Consider the following 20425-nt stretch of genomic DNA (forward strand, 5'->3'; position numbering starts at 1 on the left):
ATAAGGGTCTTATCTGGCACGGAGAAATACATCTTAGGACAGGTGTATAAAATAAACATAAAAACTGCCATGTATTTGAATAAGGAGAAAGAAGACTGGAAATTATCTGTTAAAATAAAAAACAGCCTCTTCTTGCAGAGAGTAAAAAATATCTGTATCTTTTTATCCTCAAACCCAAAAAGCTATGTAAATTTAACAATATCAATATATGAAACTATAAAAACTACCATCAGCAACCTCACTGGACAATTGTTTAACCGCATACTAACATTTTAAGATAGGGAAAGAAAAATAACATTCAGTGGAAACTACAGGGGGATAATTAGATAGACAGAATAAACAGCAATTACCCGAGTTGGAAGCTGGCCAGGATCACTGCTCTTGCTAGATGTGCCATAGGATGTTTAATGACCACAAGCACCACTTACTGCAGCGCCTTGGCCTTACACCCAAGTATTAGTCTGACCCCACTTAGCGTGAGATATGACAGTATCACAGTACAATGCAGACAGTGGATTTTTTAGGCATGTGATTTTTACCGCTGTTTCTCACAAGGCTATCAAAATGCACCTCAATCATTTGGCTGATCAGCATAATGTGACCACTAATGGTTAGTGGGTAGCATGAGTAAAATGTTAGAGAAGGAAATGTCCTGAGGCAAACTTCCTGTAATTCTTTCAGCCTGGGTCCCAGTAGGAATTTGCCAAGTATGCTATTTTTAGAATGCTTTTATTCCTCTTCAGTGTTTGGATACAAGTATGCATAATTTGCCCGATCATTTCTCTCACACACTTTATAATGTATTAAATTGTTAACTGTAGTTGTTATTTGCATAATAAGAAGTACAGTTTCATCTTGATTCAGAAGAACACACATGTGTGTCTTCCCATTAATGTTAATAGAGGTTAGGTGCAGATGAGTCCCTATACACGGGCCAGCATTGCTGTTATATATTTCTGTTTTCAGAGGTTTATAATCAGCTGTTAAAAATTTGTGGACTGAATCTTGGCACACAAGGTTTTAGCCCGGGAGCAGATTTTTCCACAAAACTAGGACATAATGGGATTAAATACTTTGGAATCCATGGACCAAATTCAGCTGTGCTTTAACTCCACCGACTTCAATAAAGTTACACCACACATGCATTTGGCCCTTAAGTATATAATATCACACACACATACACACAGAGTGTAAATGCATATATAGTCTATATTTTCACATTCTTTGTTTTCAAATTATTTGAAAAAATCTGTTTTAAAACAGATCCTGTGAGATAATATAAAAAATTTGCACTTAAAAAAAAAAGACCAAAAAAAATGCAACAAAAACAATGGTTTTGTGCATAATTAAATAATGATTTGGTAGACCAACAGCTCTTGCCTGTCTTTATAAGTCAGTTGAAAAACCTTCCTCCATTACATTGTGACCATCATTCTGGACTGTATTCCAGAATTTGTCTTCTATTTTTACAGCTTCAATTCATACTGAAATTTACAAGATTATTTAAAGACTCCAAGAAAGCTGTGAAATCTTCTTTGTAGTGACAATTTTCAATTTCTTCTTTTAGCGAAGTGTCACTGACCAGTTTGAGAGGTTTGCAAGCTTCTTAGTATGTTGCTTTGCAAACACCTTTGTACTGTGAGAATGTGGGCAAGTGTTGCTGTGAAAACCTGATGCATGGATTTTAGAAAATCCAAAATGGTAATCAGGATTTTATGGCTAAATCCTAATTTTTTCATTCTGTGCATGTCAAAATATAGTTTTCTATCATCTTTCCTTTTGTGAACTAAACAGCCATACACCGTACTTTAAAATGTCAAATGAATGATAAGTTGTCTTATTCAATTATGACAATAATATAAAAATCATTTTAGGATAATTCTTCATTTCACATAAAGTCAAACTTCTTATACAGGGATATTCAGAGCAAGTATACTGTTTGGTATAAATGGAACTTTTTTACTTTAACCCACACATTCAGAATGAAGGTCCCCATGGTACCATTAACTCTGCCACTTGCTGTCCAATTGTAAATAGGACAACTAGAAAGAGAACCCATCATATTGTATGTCAATTTTACTGTGAAATCTGAATTTATTCCATTAAGTATATGAAATATTTAAATACTCTGCCCATTCCCAAAGTTAAAACATATTTATTAAATAAATATTTGCCTACTAAAATATGATGGTTCTTAGTTTTAATGGATTGTGTAAGAGAAGACTCTGGGCCCAATTCTCCCCAGCTTGTGCCTTGCAAAGTTATGCAACACCTGTGCAAAACAGCTCTAGAACTCCAACACAACTCTGAGTGAAGAATCCTGGCTTGAAAGTATTTTACATTCATTCACTGTTTTGTATCAAACTGTGGGATTCCTTCAAGGGGGACAGATCTGTTATAACATGTAGGATAGATGATTGCCTGCAGCAGCAAAATGTTCTCTGGCCATTTTTTGTCTGAGAGACTGTGGGCCTGGGACAAGATTACATTTGTCAAGGTTTGTTCATTAAATGAATACCCTAGAACTGGCTCTGTGATCTGTTAATGATACCAGAACACAATGACAGTACTTCATGATCTTGTCCAATAATTTCACAGCCCTCAGTAAGTCCAAATATTGTCTTGCAGCCAGCCGCATCTCAAATGACACCTATACGCTCATCATTTTAACATCTTCCCATTGGCCAGACCATTTCCAGATAGACAACTCCACACTCAGGTTTAGCTATAAAGCAACCCATTAATTTCCACATTTTTTGAAATTAATGAATTTTCTCCACTTTAATGCTGAATTAATAAATGGATACTTTTGTTGGGAGTAACAGTCAACATAGCCTGTACAACATTATACTTTAAGAAATCTGTGGCCACCTAGAGCTTCACAATTGGTAGATCATTATGGCAGAGCTGAGATACTCCTGCTCCATAAACATGAACTCTTAATCCATTCACTTAAGAATTACTATCAGCAGGAAAGGGCCTAGCACAAACTCAAGCAGTCCTGATGCCATTCAGTAGAGGGGAGTACTATACATGAAACTTTACTTTTAAGAAGAAAAAGAGTACTTGTGGCATCTTAGAGACTAACAAATTTATTTGAGCATAAGCTTTCGTGAGCTACAGCTCACTTCATCGGATGCATTCAGTGGAAAATACAGTGGGGAGATTTATATACTTAGAGAACATGAAACAATGGGAGTTACCGTACACACTGTAAGGAGAGTGATCACTTAAGATGAGCTATTACCAGCAGGAGAGTGTGTCGGGGGGGCCTTTTGTAGTGATAATCAAGGTGGGCCATTTCCAGTAGTTGACAAGAACATCTGAGGAACAGTGGGGGGTGGGGTTACCAACTTAATTATATTTTCATGTGTTTAGTCATTTGCATCCACAGAAATGAGGATACTTTGAATAGCGGGAAAAATATAATATGTTTGGGATGGAGGTTAATATTGGGTATTGAAAGTTACTGGAATAATATGGGATAGAGAGGATTTGGAGGAGGAACAATAAACGCAGATTCTTATAGTTTTAAGACAAAAAATTAAGATGAACTTGTGTAAATGAACAAACCTCCTTCATAGGAGTTGCTGTTATTTCCACTGGAACCTGTGCTATTGACAAAAAGGTACCTTATTTTAATATAACTTTCACAAGTATGATTGACCATTTCTTTACAAGTAAAAAAAAATAATTTTGGAAATAATGTCTCCTATAAGTAAACTGTAGACATAGGTCTGGACCTACAGCAGTCAAAGAAAGACAGAGAAGGTAATTAAGATGAATCCATTCTTGGGAACCCCACACTCTACATGCTTATGGGAGAAAAAGGTCCACTTCTCAGAGGCCATTATTTGTATGCTATTTTTTCTCTTTTAAACCCTGAATGGTTTTTATCCATTCTTAGGAAATATCTTTGGCTGCACTCCTCCTTTTCACTGTTCAAAAGACATCCCAGAAGTTATATATTAAGGTATATAGAACATTTTGTGCTGCTCTACATGATGCAAATTTCTGCAAATATTTTATGTGATGGGTGCACCTTCTCCACTACAGAACCTATGCAGTTATTAGCCATTTTACAGTGTATCTGAAGTATAGGTTTGAACCAAGATCTACTTTAAAGGAATTCTACAGTCATTTGATAGCATGAATGAAAACAAAGAAAATGAAAAGGATTTTGCTAGTCGTTTTAAAAAAAATGGAGTGGATTTTTGCACTTAGGAAAGAGCGACGCTAACAACATTCATTAGGACCATCTACGAAGGGGGCAGATGCTGTGAAAGCTTTCATGGTACAGCTCAGTCCTAGCCTCAACATCTTTGTTTTTTCCAGAATTCACCTCTGTTGGACAGAAACTGATAAATGCAAATTGGTGTCAGTAATTTAGTGATAAATATCCACAAGGTACAAGTAGTTAATATATTTTAAAAAATGAAAATAATGATATTGACTACATATATGAACAAATAAGACAGATACATTTGCAGTTGTACCACTAGACTGAAACAAGGGACAGCAACCCTCATGCTTCTGATCATAAGTTGATTTTCTCTGGGAGCCAGTAAATAATTTTCATGTATGGTACTACAACACACACATGGCATTGTGGGATGGAAGGTTCACCTTCCTTTGATGCTGCTGATATGCCAGTTCTTATGTTAAGATACTGGACTACATAGAGAACCAAACTCAGTGCACCTGTAGCCTAAAAACAGATTTACAAATTAGTTTGAAATGAAAATGTGGTGCATTAAAAATATTGCCACCTACCTATAATTGCCTTTCCCTGCAGTAAATCTAGTATTGCCATTGCTTAATTTACTGGACTATCTAGAAAAGCCTTTGAGTAAATTCCTTGCAACGCATAGCAGAAACACACCCTTTTCCCAAGAAGTCCAGTTTTCAGTGGATTCATAATATAGTCAATTCTTTCCCAGATCAGATGACTATGTGGATTTCTTAGAATACTCAGGTTAAGTACATGACTGGTGTCCAAGAACCCCGTTGCACCACCGGTGCTTTGAACTGTATGAAATTCACTTTGAAGCTTACCAGAAAAGACACTGGGAATCTTGGAAAGAAAACTTTTGACTGTACGAATAGAAATCCCATTTTTCTCATCCTGCATCCGTGCTATGACATCTTCCATCTGAATATAAAGAAAAAATAAAACCAGCATTATTTCCTAGCAGAAATCTATTCTCTGAAAACCTTAATTCAGCCTCTCAGAAATGAGGGCCCGCTACCTTTATTTGACTTTTTTCCCCAATATTTTCATTTTTTTTATTTCAAGAGGATAATAAACCACAAGAACAACATCAATGAAATGAGAATTTGTGCTCCAACAATACTTGAGAGAGGAATGCTGAGGCATAGCAGGGAGATTTCATTCTAAAGAGATTACAACCATTATTAGAGACAGAGTCTCACATTCTATTAATGTTATTAATATTACCCAATATAAAAGAAAACAGTAGCTTTTAGAGCATCTAAAGCAGCTATCTAAATTCCCCCCCTCTCCCAAAAGATTCCAAAATGGTGTCTGTGATAGTGTCATTCACAAGTGGTTTAAATGTTGTAAAAGCTTTTTCCTCCATTCAAAAGCCCCAGTCTCTGACTTAAATGGAAGTTATGAGTTCTCACTTTCTTGCATGAAAAGACCCATGCAGTCTTTTTGGTGATTGAGGACTGTATCAAAAAGGCTATTTGAAACTAAAATGAAGCCTTTAAGTCAATAGCAGCCTATATTCCCACTTCTTTCTTGAGATGAAAAGAAAGAAAGAACAAATGTCCATGGTGGGATTTGCCTCCCACTGAGACAGTACAGCCAGAAATGTGGGTTGTTTTCTTGGCCAGCCAGCTACCAGGAAAAGTCTTCAGCCCTTTTGTATTATTATTTTGGGTACTTTTATTGTATTAGCTAATTTATGCCTGACTAGATTTTACAAGCCAACTGGGCCTGCACTTGTTCTAATTCAAGCCAAAACCAAACTTCTGTTGGCTACAAATGAAAGCATGAGCAAGCCCTTTTATCAGGGACTCATGACCAAAATCCTGACAGGCTGATTAGTGGATATATTATATATGGAATAAGATATTCTAAACTTTATCCTGATATATAGTTAACATTAATAAAGAAATACAAGTTAGACAAATTCTCTCTGTATATATTTTAAAAATATACAAATGAAATAATCCAACTAATAATGATTTTACCCCTGTACAGTCCTTCATCTTCATTAGTAATAGAATCCAAGCTCCATGGAAAATCCTTGGTTCTCTATGTTAAAGTACATTTTAAAATTTTTGATTACAGAGAATACTTGGAGACCCATTTACTGCACGTGGATTATATACGGACAACTCAGTTAAGAGCACATAGGTCCAGCTGTATAGGCAAACATATGTTAACTTACAATGTATATCTTGTGTGTGAAGTGCACAGCATGATGTGGAAGACTAAAAATAATGCTTACAACTTCAGGTTACTCAAAATGTAACTCCAAGGAATGGAGATATTCATTATATTTATGAAGAATAAATGAAGTCAGTGCATGATCTTTGGATACACATTCTCTTAAACTAAAATTGGATATTAAGAACTGACTAAGGAAACTGAAATAGTGTGACAAATCATCTGAGATTTGGAATCTGGCCCTGCATTTACTATTTAAAGAATAAAGAAGACCCTTCTTTTACTGAAGTTAATGGGAAGGTTACTGTTAACCTCAATGGCAATCCTGAACGAAAAAAATGTCTGTCGGCTTTAGCATAAGATTTTCATTTCAGATTAAAGATCCATTTCCGACCATGGGTACATAGGTCTCCCACTGAAGTAACTAGGACACTAGAGCAGAATTTGGCCCTAGGATGGTTCTATTGAATCTGCCTCAGAGGACTCTGCAATGTGTTGTTACACTTCACGTTCAGAAATGAAGATCCCCTGTACAAAACCTTGCTGAAGCTCTAAATATCAGCATTGTGGACTGACTGACTTAATCAGTATGCATTGATTATAGTCTAAGTGAGTTTGGATGTTCTGAAACTAGGTATAACAGAACACCTGCCTCCTAATTAGTTACAACAGAGCTGAGGTTTCGTGCATGTGCTTAGTTGGATTAGAAAGCCTAACTTGTCTCATCTCACAACAACAGCACAAAAAATGGATTTTTTTTAGACAATCATTGTACAATATTATACATAAGATCTCAGAATGAAAAGTAGAAGAAAATGCTCGGATTTAAGTCTCCAAAACATCTAATTCAATATATCTCAGTACATAGCTCAATTCCGAGTGTGTTTAATTCTTTTTTCCCCCTGTTTTGCCTGTTTTAAATTCAGCAAATGTATAATCTCTTCCATTGCAAAACATTATGTCCTCATTTAATTATATTTGGGAAACAGTCCTCAAGGCATTTCTCTTCAGTTAGTCATCAACATTGACTCAAACAATACAAAGGCTAGAACAGCTTAATTAGGGAGATAAAAATAAATCCTCTTCTAATTTTGATTGAGAAGTCTAATCTGGGAAGCACCAGATGTCGTTTGACATAGTAGCTTGCCTTCCTGATGTGTCACAGTTTGCTGCTCGGTCATCTGACTTGATGGTCAAAAGTGAAGTATAAGCTGCTTTGTCTTGCCTCTGTAGTAGCTTCTTGCTGTTCCTCTATTATCTGCCTATCTGTTTAAACCAGACTAGCTTTGACAATGCATTGGGATTTATTAGTCTTAACCTTTATTTAAAAAAACAAACAAAAAACAAAAGCTGGGGTGATGGATTCTCAGGTTCTCACCTTTCCAGAGGTGGTGTTCAATACAGTAAACATTTGTCACAGTAAGATGGAATGGCAGACAAGGTAACATTGAAATACCTAGTCACATTACATGTAAGAGAGAAAATATCCAGCAATTTGGAAAACAGCAATTCACACCAGGTATCCATGAACATATTGTTATCGGTGTCCCCCTTGCTTCCATCTCCCAAATCTATATTTGAGGGAAATAGGTCCAAAAGCAGCACTCCATATTCAGGCAAAAGTCCCAGAGGTCAGTCAAAGTTTTTTCTGTGTATGGGATGCAAACTTGGTCCCCATATTTGAAGGAAAATCTATCTACACACTGATGGCCACACTCATTGTACTTGGGGCTTTTCAACTTCTAAAAGAACTTTAAAAAAAATCTTTTATAATAACTATTACAAGATCAAACATGTATATAGTGTTTTGGTTTGGTTTCCAATAACATTAAATCTCAGTGAGGGTGGCACTACATATTATATATTGTCTCCTTCCCGTTTTCCTCTGGTCTTGCTCTTTATGAATTTATGAAAAGATTGAAAGTGTGAGGGTTGAGACAAGCAGAGGCCACGACAGAAGATGAATGGACATGGACGTACAGAGACCCAACTATGCTTACATTAAGGAAGCAATAGCCACCTTTTATTTGTACTGTGTAGAGGTAGATGAATACTGATATTTCAGTTCACTGGCAGTCACAAGCACGCACATGCACACACACACAGATTCAACCTGAGTTGAAACTAAAATGTTTAGGAATTTTTGGTGAATTGGGAAAGTCAACAAAAATGATGTTTTGCATTGAACAGAACATTTAGTTTCTGAATATTTTAACCCCCTTTAAGAATAATAAAAGCAAAGAAAATAAAGGGCTAGGTTCAGAAAAACAGAGGACAAGATAGTTGTAGTGCAGTTTCCCCCTCCTCTTATAACAGATAGCCTAAAGGTTAGGACACTTACTTGAGATGTAGGACATGCAAGTTTGAATCCCTGCTCTGGAGCAGGGACTTGAACCCAGATCTCTCTTCTTCTGGGTGAGTGCCCTAACCACGAGGGGGGGAAGGATGAGATGAAAGCACACTCTTTGAACTCTCATGGAAATGATTAACCTCTGCGTGTTAACGTAGCAAGATGGAGAAATAGGGTACTTATAGTTCAATTTTAAACCAAAAGGTATCCTTAAAGTAAGAGTTTTAGCCTTTATTCATACCAATGCTGTGCTGTGCTCCCATCAGATCTGACAAAGAAGAGCTGAGCTGATGCAATGTTTGGATGAAAAATCTTTAAGGAACACCTACTGTAGGTGTTGTAGAATGGGGCAATGGTCATTCAGTAGGGTTACTCTCTTCCATCCTAGTGACTACTGATGCTGAGCCAATGTGCGCATCTGCATGGCACAGTGTTGCCTTTTGGATGAGATGTAAAACCAAGCATTTATCAAGATATCATAACTCTTTCCTAAGAAAAAGGGTGTTAGACCTGGCATGCTGGAAAAAAATTCAGATACACCACTATTGTTATCTTCCTAAACATCATCTACAGTTTCCACTGAATACAGTGTAGCTCACTTCCTGCTCTAAGCTGCCGGACTATGTTGTGCACTGTAAAACAAAAACAAATGCATTTTAGCAGGGAATGTTTCCTCCACCTAATTCAAAGGGTTAGTTTAACTTTTAATGCTTGCATACTGCTTTGAGACCTTTGAATGAGAGTTGTATAGAAGGGCATTTCTACTGAAATCCTGCAGTTATTAGTACATCAAAACACTCATTATCTTGAGTGATTAGGGATTGCAGGTTTTCAACTAGACCAGTTTTTTTGCTTGAAATAAAAACTGTAGATTTAAATACATAGGGACTTATATCCAGTTCACTGCAGGTGACACATGAAAGTTGTTATAACTAGAACTAAGAAAGCCATTTTTAAGTTGACACCGAAGAAAATATATGTAATTAGAATGTACTAGATGCTTGACTCAAATTGAACTCCTGGAAGAGTTTGTTTTTTATTGCTCTTACCAAAATTAGACTTGGAAAGAAAATTATGCCAACAGTATGGTAGAATGAGTGTCCCATGAGAATTATTTGCAAAAAGAAAAGGAGTACTTGTGGCACCTTAGAGACTAACAAATTTATTTGAGCATAAGCTTCCGTGAGCTACAGCTCACTTCATTGGATGCTCATGAAAGCTTATGCTCAAATAAATTTGTTAGTCTCTAAGGTGCCACAAGTACTCCTTTTCTTTTTGCGAATACAGACTAACACGGCTGCTACTCTGAAATGAGAATTATTGAGATTTTGAAAACTTTTCCCAGCCTGAATCAGGATGCAAAGTAAAAATTTTGGAGATTTTCATTAACTGATAATCTGCAAAAAAAAATTAGGTCAAGACAATGAAAACATTTTGTATGGATAATTTCCAGACATTTCTTTCTCTTTTTTAAAACTTTTTTTAGCATAAATTAGCTAAAGTTTCTGAATGAAAAGTTATTCCAAAGCAAAAGTGAAACTTTTCATTTTGAAATTGTCAAATTGGGATGTTCCATCAATTTAAACGTTTTTTCCAATTTGTTTTCAAAACAGAAGGTATGTCATAACAGACCCTTTCCCACAAACAGTTTCAGTTTCAACAAAGTGCCATTTTCCAGTGAAAAACATTTCCTCAGAAAGTTTCCAGTCAGCCCTAATAATGAAGTATGAAAGACATCTTTTTATTCCAAGCCTAAAGACCATTTTGAAGAATTTCTGTAGACAATTAATTCTCCTGCAATTCTCAGGTACATCTGTGTGTTCAAGGGATCTTTCCATTTTAGTCTTTTGTAGAATTTCAACAGGTGGACAAGTTTCCAAATTCTAGTCCCCTTACTATACCACTAGCTCCATGAGGAAAAGCGGCCAGAGGACAAAATCTCACAAACTCCGAATCTACAGCATCTGAGAAAGATTGTCAGGTAGAAGCCTCATTGATCAAATGAAAAATAGGCTGCTATTTCATAAGTTTCATAGGCTCATAGATTTTAAGGCCAGAAGGGGCCATCGTGATCATATAGTCTGACCTTTGCACAGTGCAGGCCACAGAACCTCACACTCCTGTAGCAGACCCAGAACCTCTGGCTGAGTCACTGAAGTTCTCAAATCATGATTTAAAGACTTCAAGTTATAGAGGATCCACCATTTACTCTAGTTTTTAAAGCTGTAAGTGCCCCATGCTGCAGGGGAAGGTGAAAAATCCCCAGAGTCTCTGCCAATCTGACCTGGGGGGAAATTCCTTCCTGTCTCCAAATATGAAGATCAGTTAGACCCACCAGCCAGACACCAGGGAAATTATTCTTTGTAATAACTCAGAGCCCTCCCCATTTAGTGTCCCATCTCTGCAGATATTTGCTACTAGCTGTTGCAGATGGTCACATGCCATTGTAGTTAATTTCATCATACCATTCCCTTCAAAAAATTGTCACGTTCAGTTTTGAAACCAGTTTGGTTTTTTGCCCCCATAACTCCTGATGGAAGGTTGTTCCAGAGCTTCACACCTCTGATGGTTGGAAATCTTCATCTAACTTCAAGCCTAAAACTTGTTGATAGCCAGTTTACTTCCACTTGTTCTTGTGCCAACATTGGCTCTGAATTTAAATAACTCCTTTCCCTCCCTGGTGTTTATCTCACTGATGTGTTAATAGCGAGCAATCATATCTCCTCTCAGCCATCATTTGGTTCCAAGCCAACAAGCCAAGCTCATTAAGTCTCCTCTCATAGGTAGGGTCTCCATTCCTTTGATCATCCTAATAGCCCTTCTCTGCACCTGTTCCAGTTTGAATTCATCTTTCTTAAACACGGGAGGCTAGATTTTCACACTGTATTCCAAATGAGGTCTCACCCATGCCTTTTATAATGGCAATAACAACATTTCCCTCTCTACTGGAAATACCTTGCCTGATGCATCCTAGGACTGCATTAGATTTTTCCATGGCCACATCATATTGGTGGGTCATTCTCATCCTGTGGTCAACCAATACAACCAGGTCTTTCTCCTTCTCTGTTGCTTCCAACTGATAAGTCCCCAGTTTATAGCAAAAAATCTTGTTGTTAGTTCCTAAGTACATAACTTTGTACTATTAAATTGCATCCCATTTCCATTGGTCCTGTTTTCAAGGTCCTCCAGATCTTCTCATATGATATTCTGGAACTCCTCCATATTGGCAAGACTTCCCCACTGTGTGTTATCTGCAAATCTTATTAGCACACAGTTTTTGTGCCAAGGTCATTAATGAAAATGTTAAATAAGATTGGTTCCAAGACCAATTCCTGAGGAACTCCAATAGTAACCTCCTTCCAGCCTGACAGTTCACCTTTCACTATGACCCATTCTAGCCTTTCCTTTAACCAGTTCCTTATCCACCTTTCAATTCTTGTATTAATCCCCATCTTCTCCAATTTAACTCACAATTTCCCATGTGGTATTGTATTAAATGCCTTATGGAAATCCAGGTAGATTAGATCTACTGCATTTCCTTTGTGTAAGTAATCAGTTATCTTCTCAAAGAAAGAGATTGGGTTGGTCTGGCATGATGTCTTTTGTAAAACCTTCTTGTATTTTATCCCATTTACTATTTACCTCTATGTCCTGAATTACTTTCTCATTCAAAATTTATTCCAAGACCTCGCATACAACTGAGATCAAACTAATGGGCCTGTAGTTTTCTGGAACACGTTCCCCCCACCCCACTCTTAAAAATAGGTACTATATTAGCAATTCTCCAGTCACCGGGTATGACCCCTTAGATTATGTATACATTATAAAACCTTGGTTTGGGGATTGCAATTTCATGTGCCAGGTCCTTTAATATTCTTGGATGGAGACTATCCAGGCCCCCTGATTTAGTCCCATGAAGCTGTTTGATCTACCCGGCTCAAAATGTTTTTGTGGTCTTACTATAACACGATCAACACATCCATGAATGTAGTCTAAAAGCTCTCAATGCTATCCTGATTTTTAGTCCATTTAAGAGATAAATATGTTCCATTTAAAAAAAAATATATATATATACACCATTGTTCCATTCAATTCTCATGCTCACGTGCTGCAAATGGAATATGTCATATGGCAGTAATCCTATATCATCTCAAAATAGCAACAATTGAAAAATGTAACATGTTTTAGAAAAAGCTTTCCTGCAACTCGGGGCAAAACACTGAAAGAATTATGCCACATACTAGATAATTCTCTCGCACATAAATATCCTCTTTGAACTTTGAATCTATCTTGAGTATACAGTTAGCTGCATGCAAAACTGATACCATCAAGTGCTTGTGGAATTAGAGCAGAAAATATGAAACAACAGTGCAATTATTTGTGTAATCATTTTTCAAATGTTTGTTTGTTTTAAAAAACAGTTAAAGTAAAATATGGGTTTTAGCAGAACTGCTAGACTCAGAATATATACATACATATAACAAGCAAAATTCATAGAACAACTCACCAAAACTTTTTCTTTATTACCCTATACAGTTTTTAGCTGAAACACAGCAGCAGGTGGTCAACCTCCTGAAGCGAAAGTATTCAGTGCCTTCAGTTTTAAACAAGGAGTTTCAAACATACATCAGATTTTATGTAGTTTCAGCCACACAATAGGTATGTGCCTTGCCCTCTTCTGTGAGACAGTTCACAGATAAAGACACAGAAAATAATAAATCACCCATGGATCCAGCATTCACTCTGAGGCTTAGGCAGCCAAATACCTGACCTGGGGCTGCAATGCACGTGTGTACAGGCAGAAACATAGGTGTCTAGAAAACTTTTACTGCAAAATTTTAGCTGCTAATCTATTTTAGGCTCCAACATGGTCCAGAAGCAGCTGTGAGGGGTGGGGTTTGTAACTCCCTGTGGGGCCTGATTTTGGGGCTTAGGTGCCTAAGTCCTTTTATGAATCTACCCCTAAGATTCTAAATAGCTTGGGAAATGCAATTAAATTTACCTAGTTATATTTACTAGAACTTTATTTTAGTAATATTATTCTTGATTACGTCAAGATCAACGCATTACTGATATGAGGCAAGACTGGGGGAAACACTGTTTATGTGTGGTAAAGATTAAGGTTTACTTCCCATTATGTGTTCATGTGTATCTATCTTGAAGTTTTATACTGACACCCATCACCGTAGTATTTTTCTTCCATGTAAAATCAACAGCAAAGCCCCTAGTGGATTTCACAGAGTCTCTGGCACGTCTTCCTTTTCAGGGGAAGAAAATCTCTGCTTGGGGTAGTGTTTTTGTTTTAAGATTTAGATTTTTTTTCTGTTGAATAGAAGAGAGAGTCAGCATTGTGAGTCATCCTTGTGGTGCTAAAGCTTTTTCAAAGAGGAAGGTTTGGCAAGTGTTTCCTAAAAGTGCTCAGACTCTGGATTTGCATGCTCTTCTCTGGAAATTTGTCCCATATCTGAATCCCCTTGATCAAGAGCCCACTTCCTTCTGGGCTCTGTAATCTGCATTGACCCAGAGAAGTACAGTTGTCTCAGTGTTTCATGGATTGAAATTTGACCTCTACCGTAACTGGAGGAATAAAGCCTTAACTGTTAAAACTGGCATTGGAAGCTGACTGGAGCCACTGTAGGGATTGAGCACAGACCTGGGGTGCTCATAGCACCTTAAGACATAGAGAAGGTGGGCAGCTGCATTTTGTATCAGCTAGAACCTGCACATCATCTTAATGTTCAACTTCTGATATAGTGAATTACAGCAATCCGTCCTGAAGATGACAAATGCAGAGATAACAGAGTCTTCATCCAAGTAGGAAGGGATAAAGTTTTTTTAGCAAACTGGAGGTAAAAAAAAAAAGCATTTTTAAATAATGGTGCTAACTGGTCATCCAGGCTTAACCAGGTCATCTTAGGACACAAACAAGACTTGGAGGTTTTGCACCACTTCAATGAACAAGGGCAGTATGCCTTCAGTGGAAGGTGGAGACAACATCACAACTAGTTCTTCAAAGCATTTCCCCTTTGAACCAGATCACTTCAGTCTTGTCTGGGTTTAGCTTGGGCCAGCTGCTCTTCATCCAATAATTGATTCCTTGTAAGCAGCCTGATGTTTTGGTAGTAACGGCGGTTGTGTTAGTTGAGAATAGATATATACATAAGTGCCATCAGCATACCATTGCCAGTTATGCCCCTGGGGGGGTCTCACTCTCTCTCCCAGTGTTCTCAAGTAGATATTGAAGAGAAGCAGGGATAGTATGGATCCCTGCAGATGGGAACTTTCAGAGAGGAGGGGCAGTTTTCCAGCCAGCCCTAATGGTGGGTAACACAAGTTCTCTTTTGCAAAAATTCGGAGGTTTTGAAACTTGTTTCATTCCACATCTGGATGAAACTGAGACCTTTCATAATTCTTCACAAAAAAATGGGAGAAGGGGAAAAGATTTTTTTTAAAATCTTCTACTACAGAACAGCCAATAGCCCACTGGTTAGGGCACTTACTGGGGAGGTGGAGGAACCAAGTTCAAGTCCCTGCTCTAATGATCATATTGTACAGAGTAAATCTGAACCTGGGTCTCCCACCCAGGCTACATCTCATAAGAGATGGGGAAGAAGGGCACCACCACAGGAATGTGCTGGGGAGCAGGTTCTGGGAGCAGTGTGGGACCAGGGCAGGCAGGGAGCCTGCCTTAGCCCCACTGTGCTGCCAGACTTCTAGCAACCGGAGATCGTGATTGACTGTCAGAAGCTCCAGGATCGACCAGTTGATTGCGATCTGTGGTTGATGACCACTGTACTAATCCCCAAGGACTTGCCACCAGATCAATATGTATCTCAGATCTTGCCCAAACACCATGATGCCAGCCATTCTTTAGTAAACTAATTAAAGATTTATAAATAAAAGAAAAGAAGAAGCTTATACTCAAGCTTTTAGGTCCCAGGTTCAATTCCTAATATGGTGGCCATCACATAGACAGGGTATCTACAGGGGTGTTTACCAAGGGGGCAATAACAGTTAACTCTTTACAGACATGCTGAAACCATTTACTTTCAAAATTATATCAGCTCAGATGGACCCTTTTTCCCTTCTCACTGACGAAGAAGTGCATTGAGTCTTCCCCTTCTGCAAGTAGCAGTGTGAGCACTGTTACCTAGATACCTATTCTTGAAAACATCATTGTGTGTAATGTAAAATAAAAACCGTTAACAGAAAGTAGTTTTGCCAGTAGCCTGGAAACTATAATGCAAACTATAACCACTTATATAAAGGAAAGGAAAGCAAAGCAGGAGAACTCTAATCAACCCTCTGGTGACAGGAAAGTGGATTTATCAAAGCCAAGCAATAATTCATCACTGTCTCTTGTCTGTTATACTATTTGCTAAAGCTTCCTGTTAATTAGACCATGACAAATTTAGAGAAATACATGGTTGTCCTCATCATGAAAACAAAGTGCCTTTGGCTAAGTGATTACACTGAACTTTTACATACATCCTGTGCATAGATAACTGGGCTGAACTGTGCTGAGGACAGAAGATGCATTTCACAAAGGATTTTTGATATTTCAAACCATGGTTTCATTCTGAATGAAAGTTAAACCCCCAAATTTTGAAAATTCTCTAAAGAAAAAATTTCAAAAAAGGGTCAATTAAAACATTCTGTATTGGTAAAATAACAATGTTTTGTTTTGATTTAGACTTTATTTTATTTTGTATTATTTACAACATAATACAAAAATAATTTTAAAAATGTTAAACATTAAAATATATTGACTCCTGCTTTTGACTCCTACTATATTGACCCCCTACTTTTCTCATAAAAATGAATTGCTGGCTAAATCAATGCAATTTCATGAAAGGTTTCAATTTCTGCATATTCTGATGGAATATAGTTCCATAAAAATTCCTCCAATCAGCCCTAGAACTGGGCTTTTAACACATTCTGTAACTCAGACATGCAATACCATGCTTTATATGATGCAAATGTTTCTCTGGTATCCACAAAAAACATGCGAAGCACAAAATATATAAATTACTCCCCAGGAATTATTACCAGTTCACAGCACGGACACAAAATTATCTGACTAATATAACATTTCTCATTGTTTAGAAGTTAATTTTAAAAAATACCAGCTGTAGCAGATATGACTCTCCAGAAGTAGGCAGGTATTCATTTTTGTGGTATGCAAATATATGCATTGAGAAAAAAAAATGCTACCACTGTGAGTAAATGGGAACTGCTGCAGGCTTCACTCCGGGGCCAACAGACTGAAGCCAAACAGCTGCTGAGGGGTGGGGCCTTCTTGGCCCAATACTGTTTTGTTAGTCCTTTAAACTTAGTGTTGGGTCTGTCACCTCCATCAGAGGAACAAAAAGAGCGCTGGCTTATTAAATGAAAACAGAAAATTAAGTTAGCCATGATACACTGATCAATGGACTTCCTTCAGGTACTCTCTGTAAAAGAATATATATAGCTACATTTGGGTGTAGACTAGAGTCGGTTGGAGAAACTAGGACAGAACCATATTCCTTTGGATTATGCAGCTCCATAGAAATCGCACTTCACAAAATCTGGTCATTTTTACCAAGGGGAAGTTTCCACAATGTTAGTTATATTATGTATCTTATTACAACCCCAAATAAAAAGGTCAATATCAAATCAGAATGTTTTGATTTGGTTGAAGAAAAAAAAACACTGGAAAAAAGGAACTGTTTCAGGTCAGAAACAGAAGCTTCCTTCTGAGAATTTCAAAATGTTCAGTTCTCTCCCCGATTTGGAACTTAAGCCAAATTTTGAAAACTTGAAATCCTTCACAAAACAGAAATTTTGTTCTAGGCATGACTATAGTGTACACTACAGATAATTCCTGAACAAGGTCTTCATGGTTAATTCTTCATAGGTTAATGTTTTCAATCTTCAATCAATATGCACTATATTTAAGATTACTTTTTGTACCATCATACTAAAGCCTGGGGTTCCAAGCCCCACCACCCAGGGCTGAAGATGAAGCCTGAGCAACTTAGCTTCACAGGGCTCCCTGTGGTGTGGGGCCCTGGGTAATTGCCCTGCTTGCTACCCCCTAATGCTGGCCCTGGCTTTTATATGCAGAAAACAGTTGTTGTGGCACAGGTGGGCTGTGGAGTTTTAATAGCGTGCTGTAGTTGGGGCTCAAAAGAAAAAGGTTGAGAACCCCTGGCCTGGAGGACAAGGGAAGTGACTTCATAAAAAGGCTAATTTGCCTTCAGAATACTGGCTATTGTGTGGTACCAATTTAGACATTCCTAAAAGACAGCCACATCAAGTTGTTTAAATATTCTGTACAAGAAATCAGTTTTAAATGATCTTGTGCTTGATCTTTTTTATTATAGTCAGATATTCACTGTATCTTCACTTTACTTTACTCTCTATATATTGATTTTTCTCAATTAGGAGGACTAAGTCAGTTTTTGTTTCTTTTTTAATACAAAAGTGCTTTTGCCAAGTACAGCAGAAATTATTAAACAGATTTGAATTCTGTGGACTCTGAAAATTGTGATTTTGATTCTAGGTATTTTAGAAACAACAAATAACTGCAAATAAAAAAAAAGTTTTGGTTGGTCAATGTGGTAGATAGAGAAATAGGAAATTATAGGTTCTTTTGTTATAATAGTTTGTAAACAATGAAATCTGGAAATATATATGCATGATGAAAATGCACATATATGAGTTTTATATTCATGAATGATCCATTCTTTAAAACATTTTGTTAAATGAGGGGTGTGCATAAATTCAAATATACTTTATGCTCATCTGACTTTTGCACACAAAACCTCTGATTTGTGTGTGTACATGTAGGGATGCACACTTAGGCATGCAACACTTTCAAACTTTGGACCTGGAAGTCTGGTTGAGAAGGTAAGAAAGTACTAAGTGAACTAAAAACTAGAACTAATCACAATATTAGTGATGGTGGTGAGTAAAACACCTGACACAGTGGTTTCTCTTGTAATCACAAATCGTGGACAAAACTGTTCCTTGGGATGCTCTCGTTTGCTGATGGGAGAATAAGGCACTAGAACCCTCTTCCACAACCAAAGCCCTGAATAAGCAAGCTGAGCCAGATCTCTCAGCAACCAAGATTATATTAAGGGGTAAAAGGCAGGGAAATTGGAAAGATTTCTGTTGAAGTTTTGTCAGTTTAGACGTATTTCTTCATTATGTTTAATTGTTAGGTGTGCATGCACACAATGTTTTTGATAGGGTGTATTTTACAACTAGAATAAAATAGATATATAGAGGCAGATTTGAACTTTTAAAAATAATGAAAGTACAAAAAGACTAATTCTGAAACGACAGAGGACTTGATGTGACTCAGTGACTTAACACGTTAGTTGTTTACCTCTAGAGACATCACTTCAAGTTCATCCTACATCACAAGCTGAATGGAACTTGGTCTTGTCCTAAATCTGAGGCAGCAATACGTCCATCAAATTCAATACCAATTTAGGTAACAGAAACTTTTAAAAGCTTGTGAATATTCTAAAAAATATATTTCTGAGGAATCCATACAGAGCAGTCTTTAAATCATATGCACTAAAGAGGTCTCAAAAGGGCTGGTTATAGGATAAAGTGGGTTTTTTTTTACCTTTAAGTTGTTGTCACGGAGTGGGCCATTCAAGGCTCACACACCCCCTTGAACTCTCCCCCACTCAGGAACAATACAGTTCCAAAATGTATTTCTTCTCTTCAGCATGTAGACAGACAGACAGACAGAGACCTTCCAGATTTGTGCCGCTGACCAATCTCCTTCCCTGCAATCAGTCTCTTTCTCACAGCTTCTTCTTTCTGCATGCTATATAAAAGGAGCTAGACTTGCTTCACTGCTAAGCTCCAGATTACTTTACCTCTCAGACTCTCAACTCTTTCCTGCCTGTGCCTTGAATCCTGTCAACAAGCCTAAGAGAGAGGGATTTGAAACTGACCCTTCAGCTGGCCCCAGTGTCAAGAGTCTTTATGAGAACTGGATATGAGAACATATATCCCAACAGGTCCAGTAACTACGGACACTATTGTTTGGTGGCTGTTCCATTACATACTATATGTGAAATGCATTGTTAATCTCAAGGCTTGAGCTTGCATCCCTCATATATCTAGAACTTTGCCCAATGAGACAGTTGTTTCTATCACAAAACACCATTGCAGTTCACACCTGTCTCTCAGTAGACAGTCCCAGGTCAGAATGGGACAGAAGACTGAGCTACATTTTCACCCACATTGGCAGGATCACGCGAAGAAGCTTCCCCTTCCTCTGCCTGTCTTCTGGAGCACAATATCTCTAAAATAAAACCTGGTGCTTATACAAAGCTTAGCTTGTTCTCATTGGATTTCCATAACCAAGGGATTTCAGTTTCTTCTAAGATATCCAGCATCCTGATCTCAGATGGAAAATAATACATCTGTCTCTCATCTGAACATTTGAGAGCCTCAAATCAGTTTGGATTAAGTAGAGGTGAAAACTGGAGTTGGATGATTTCTTATTTTAGCATAGCATCCTTAATTTTAGCTGCCTTCATGCTAAAATATAATTTACATCTTTAAATACTGTGATCCCTAGGGCTCACCAGAACAAACAAATATCTAAAGCTTCAAGTAAAATTGGCCATTGCTTATAGGAGATGAAG

General features: G+C 37.5%; 1 protein-coding gene across 6 annotated transcripts in view; it reads right to left on the minus strand.

Annotated features, from left to right (window-relative positions):
- Positions 1-20425, minus strand: part of RGS7 (regulator of G protein signaling 7) — a 411985-nt gene that overhangs the window by 202747 nt on the left and 188813 nt on the right. For all 6 annotated transcript variants that reach the window (XM_074948899.1, XM_074948901.1, XM_074948902.1 and 3 more), the window contains exon 3: positions 5056-5152. In XM_074948899.1, coding sequence (XP_074805000.1) covers positions 5056-5152 — 97 coding nt within the window. The remainder of the gene's footprint in view (positions 1-5055; positions 5153-20425) is intronic.

This window comes from Natator depressus, chromosome 3 (genome assembly GCF_965152275.1).
Source record: "Natator depressus isolate rNatDep1 chromosome 3, rNatDep2.hap1, whole genome shotgun sequence".
Classification (NCBI taxonomy): Eukaryota; Metazoa; Chordata; order Testudines; family Cheloniidae; genus Natator; species Natator depressus.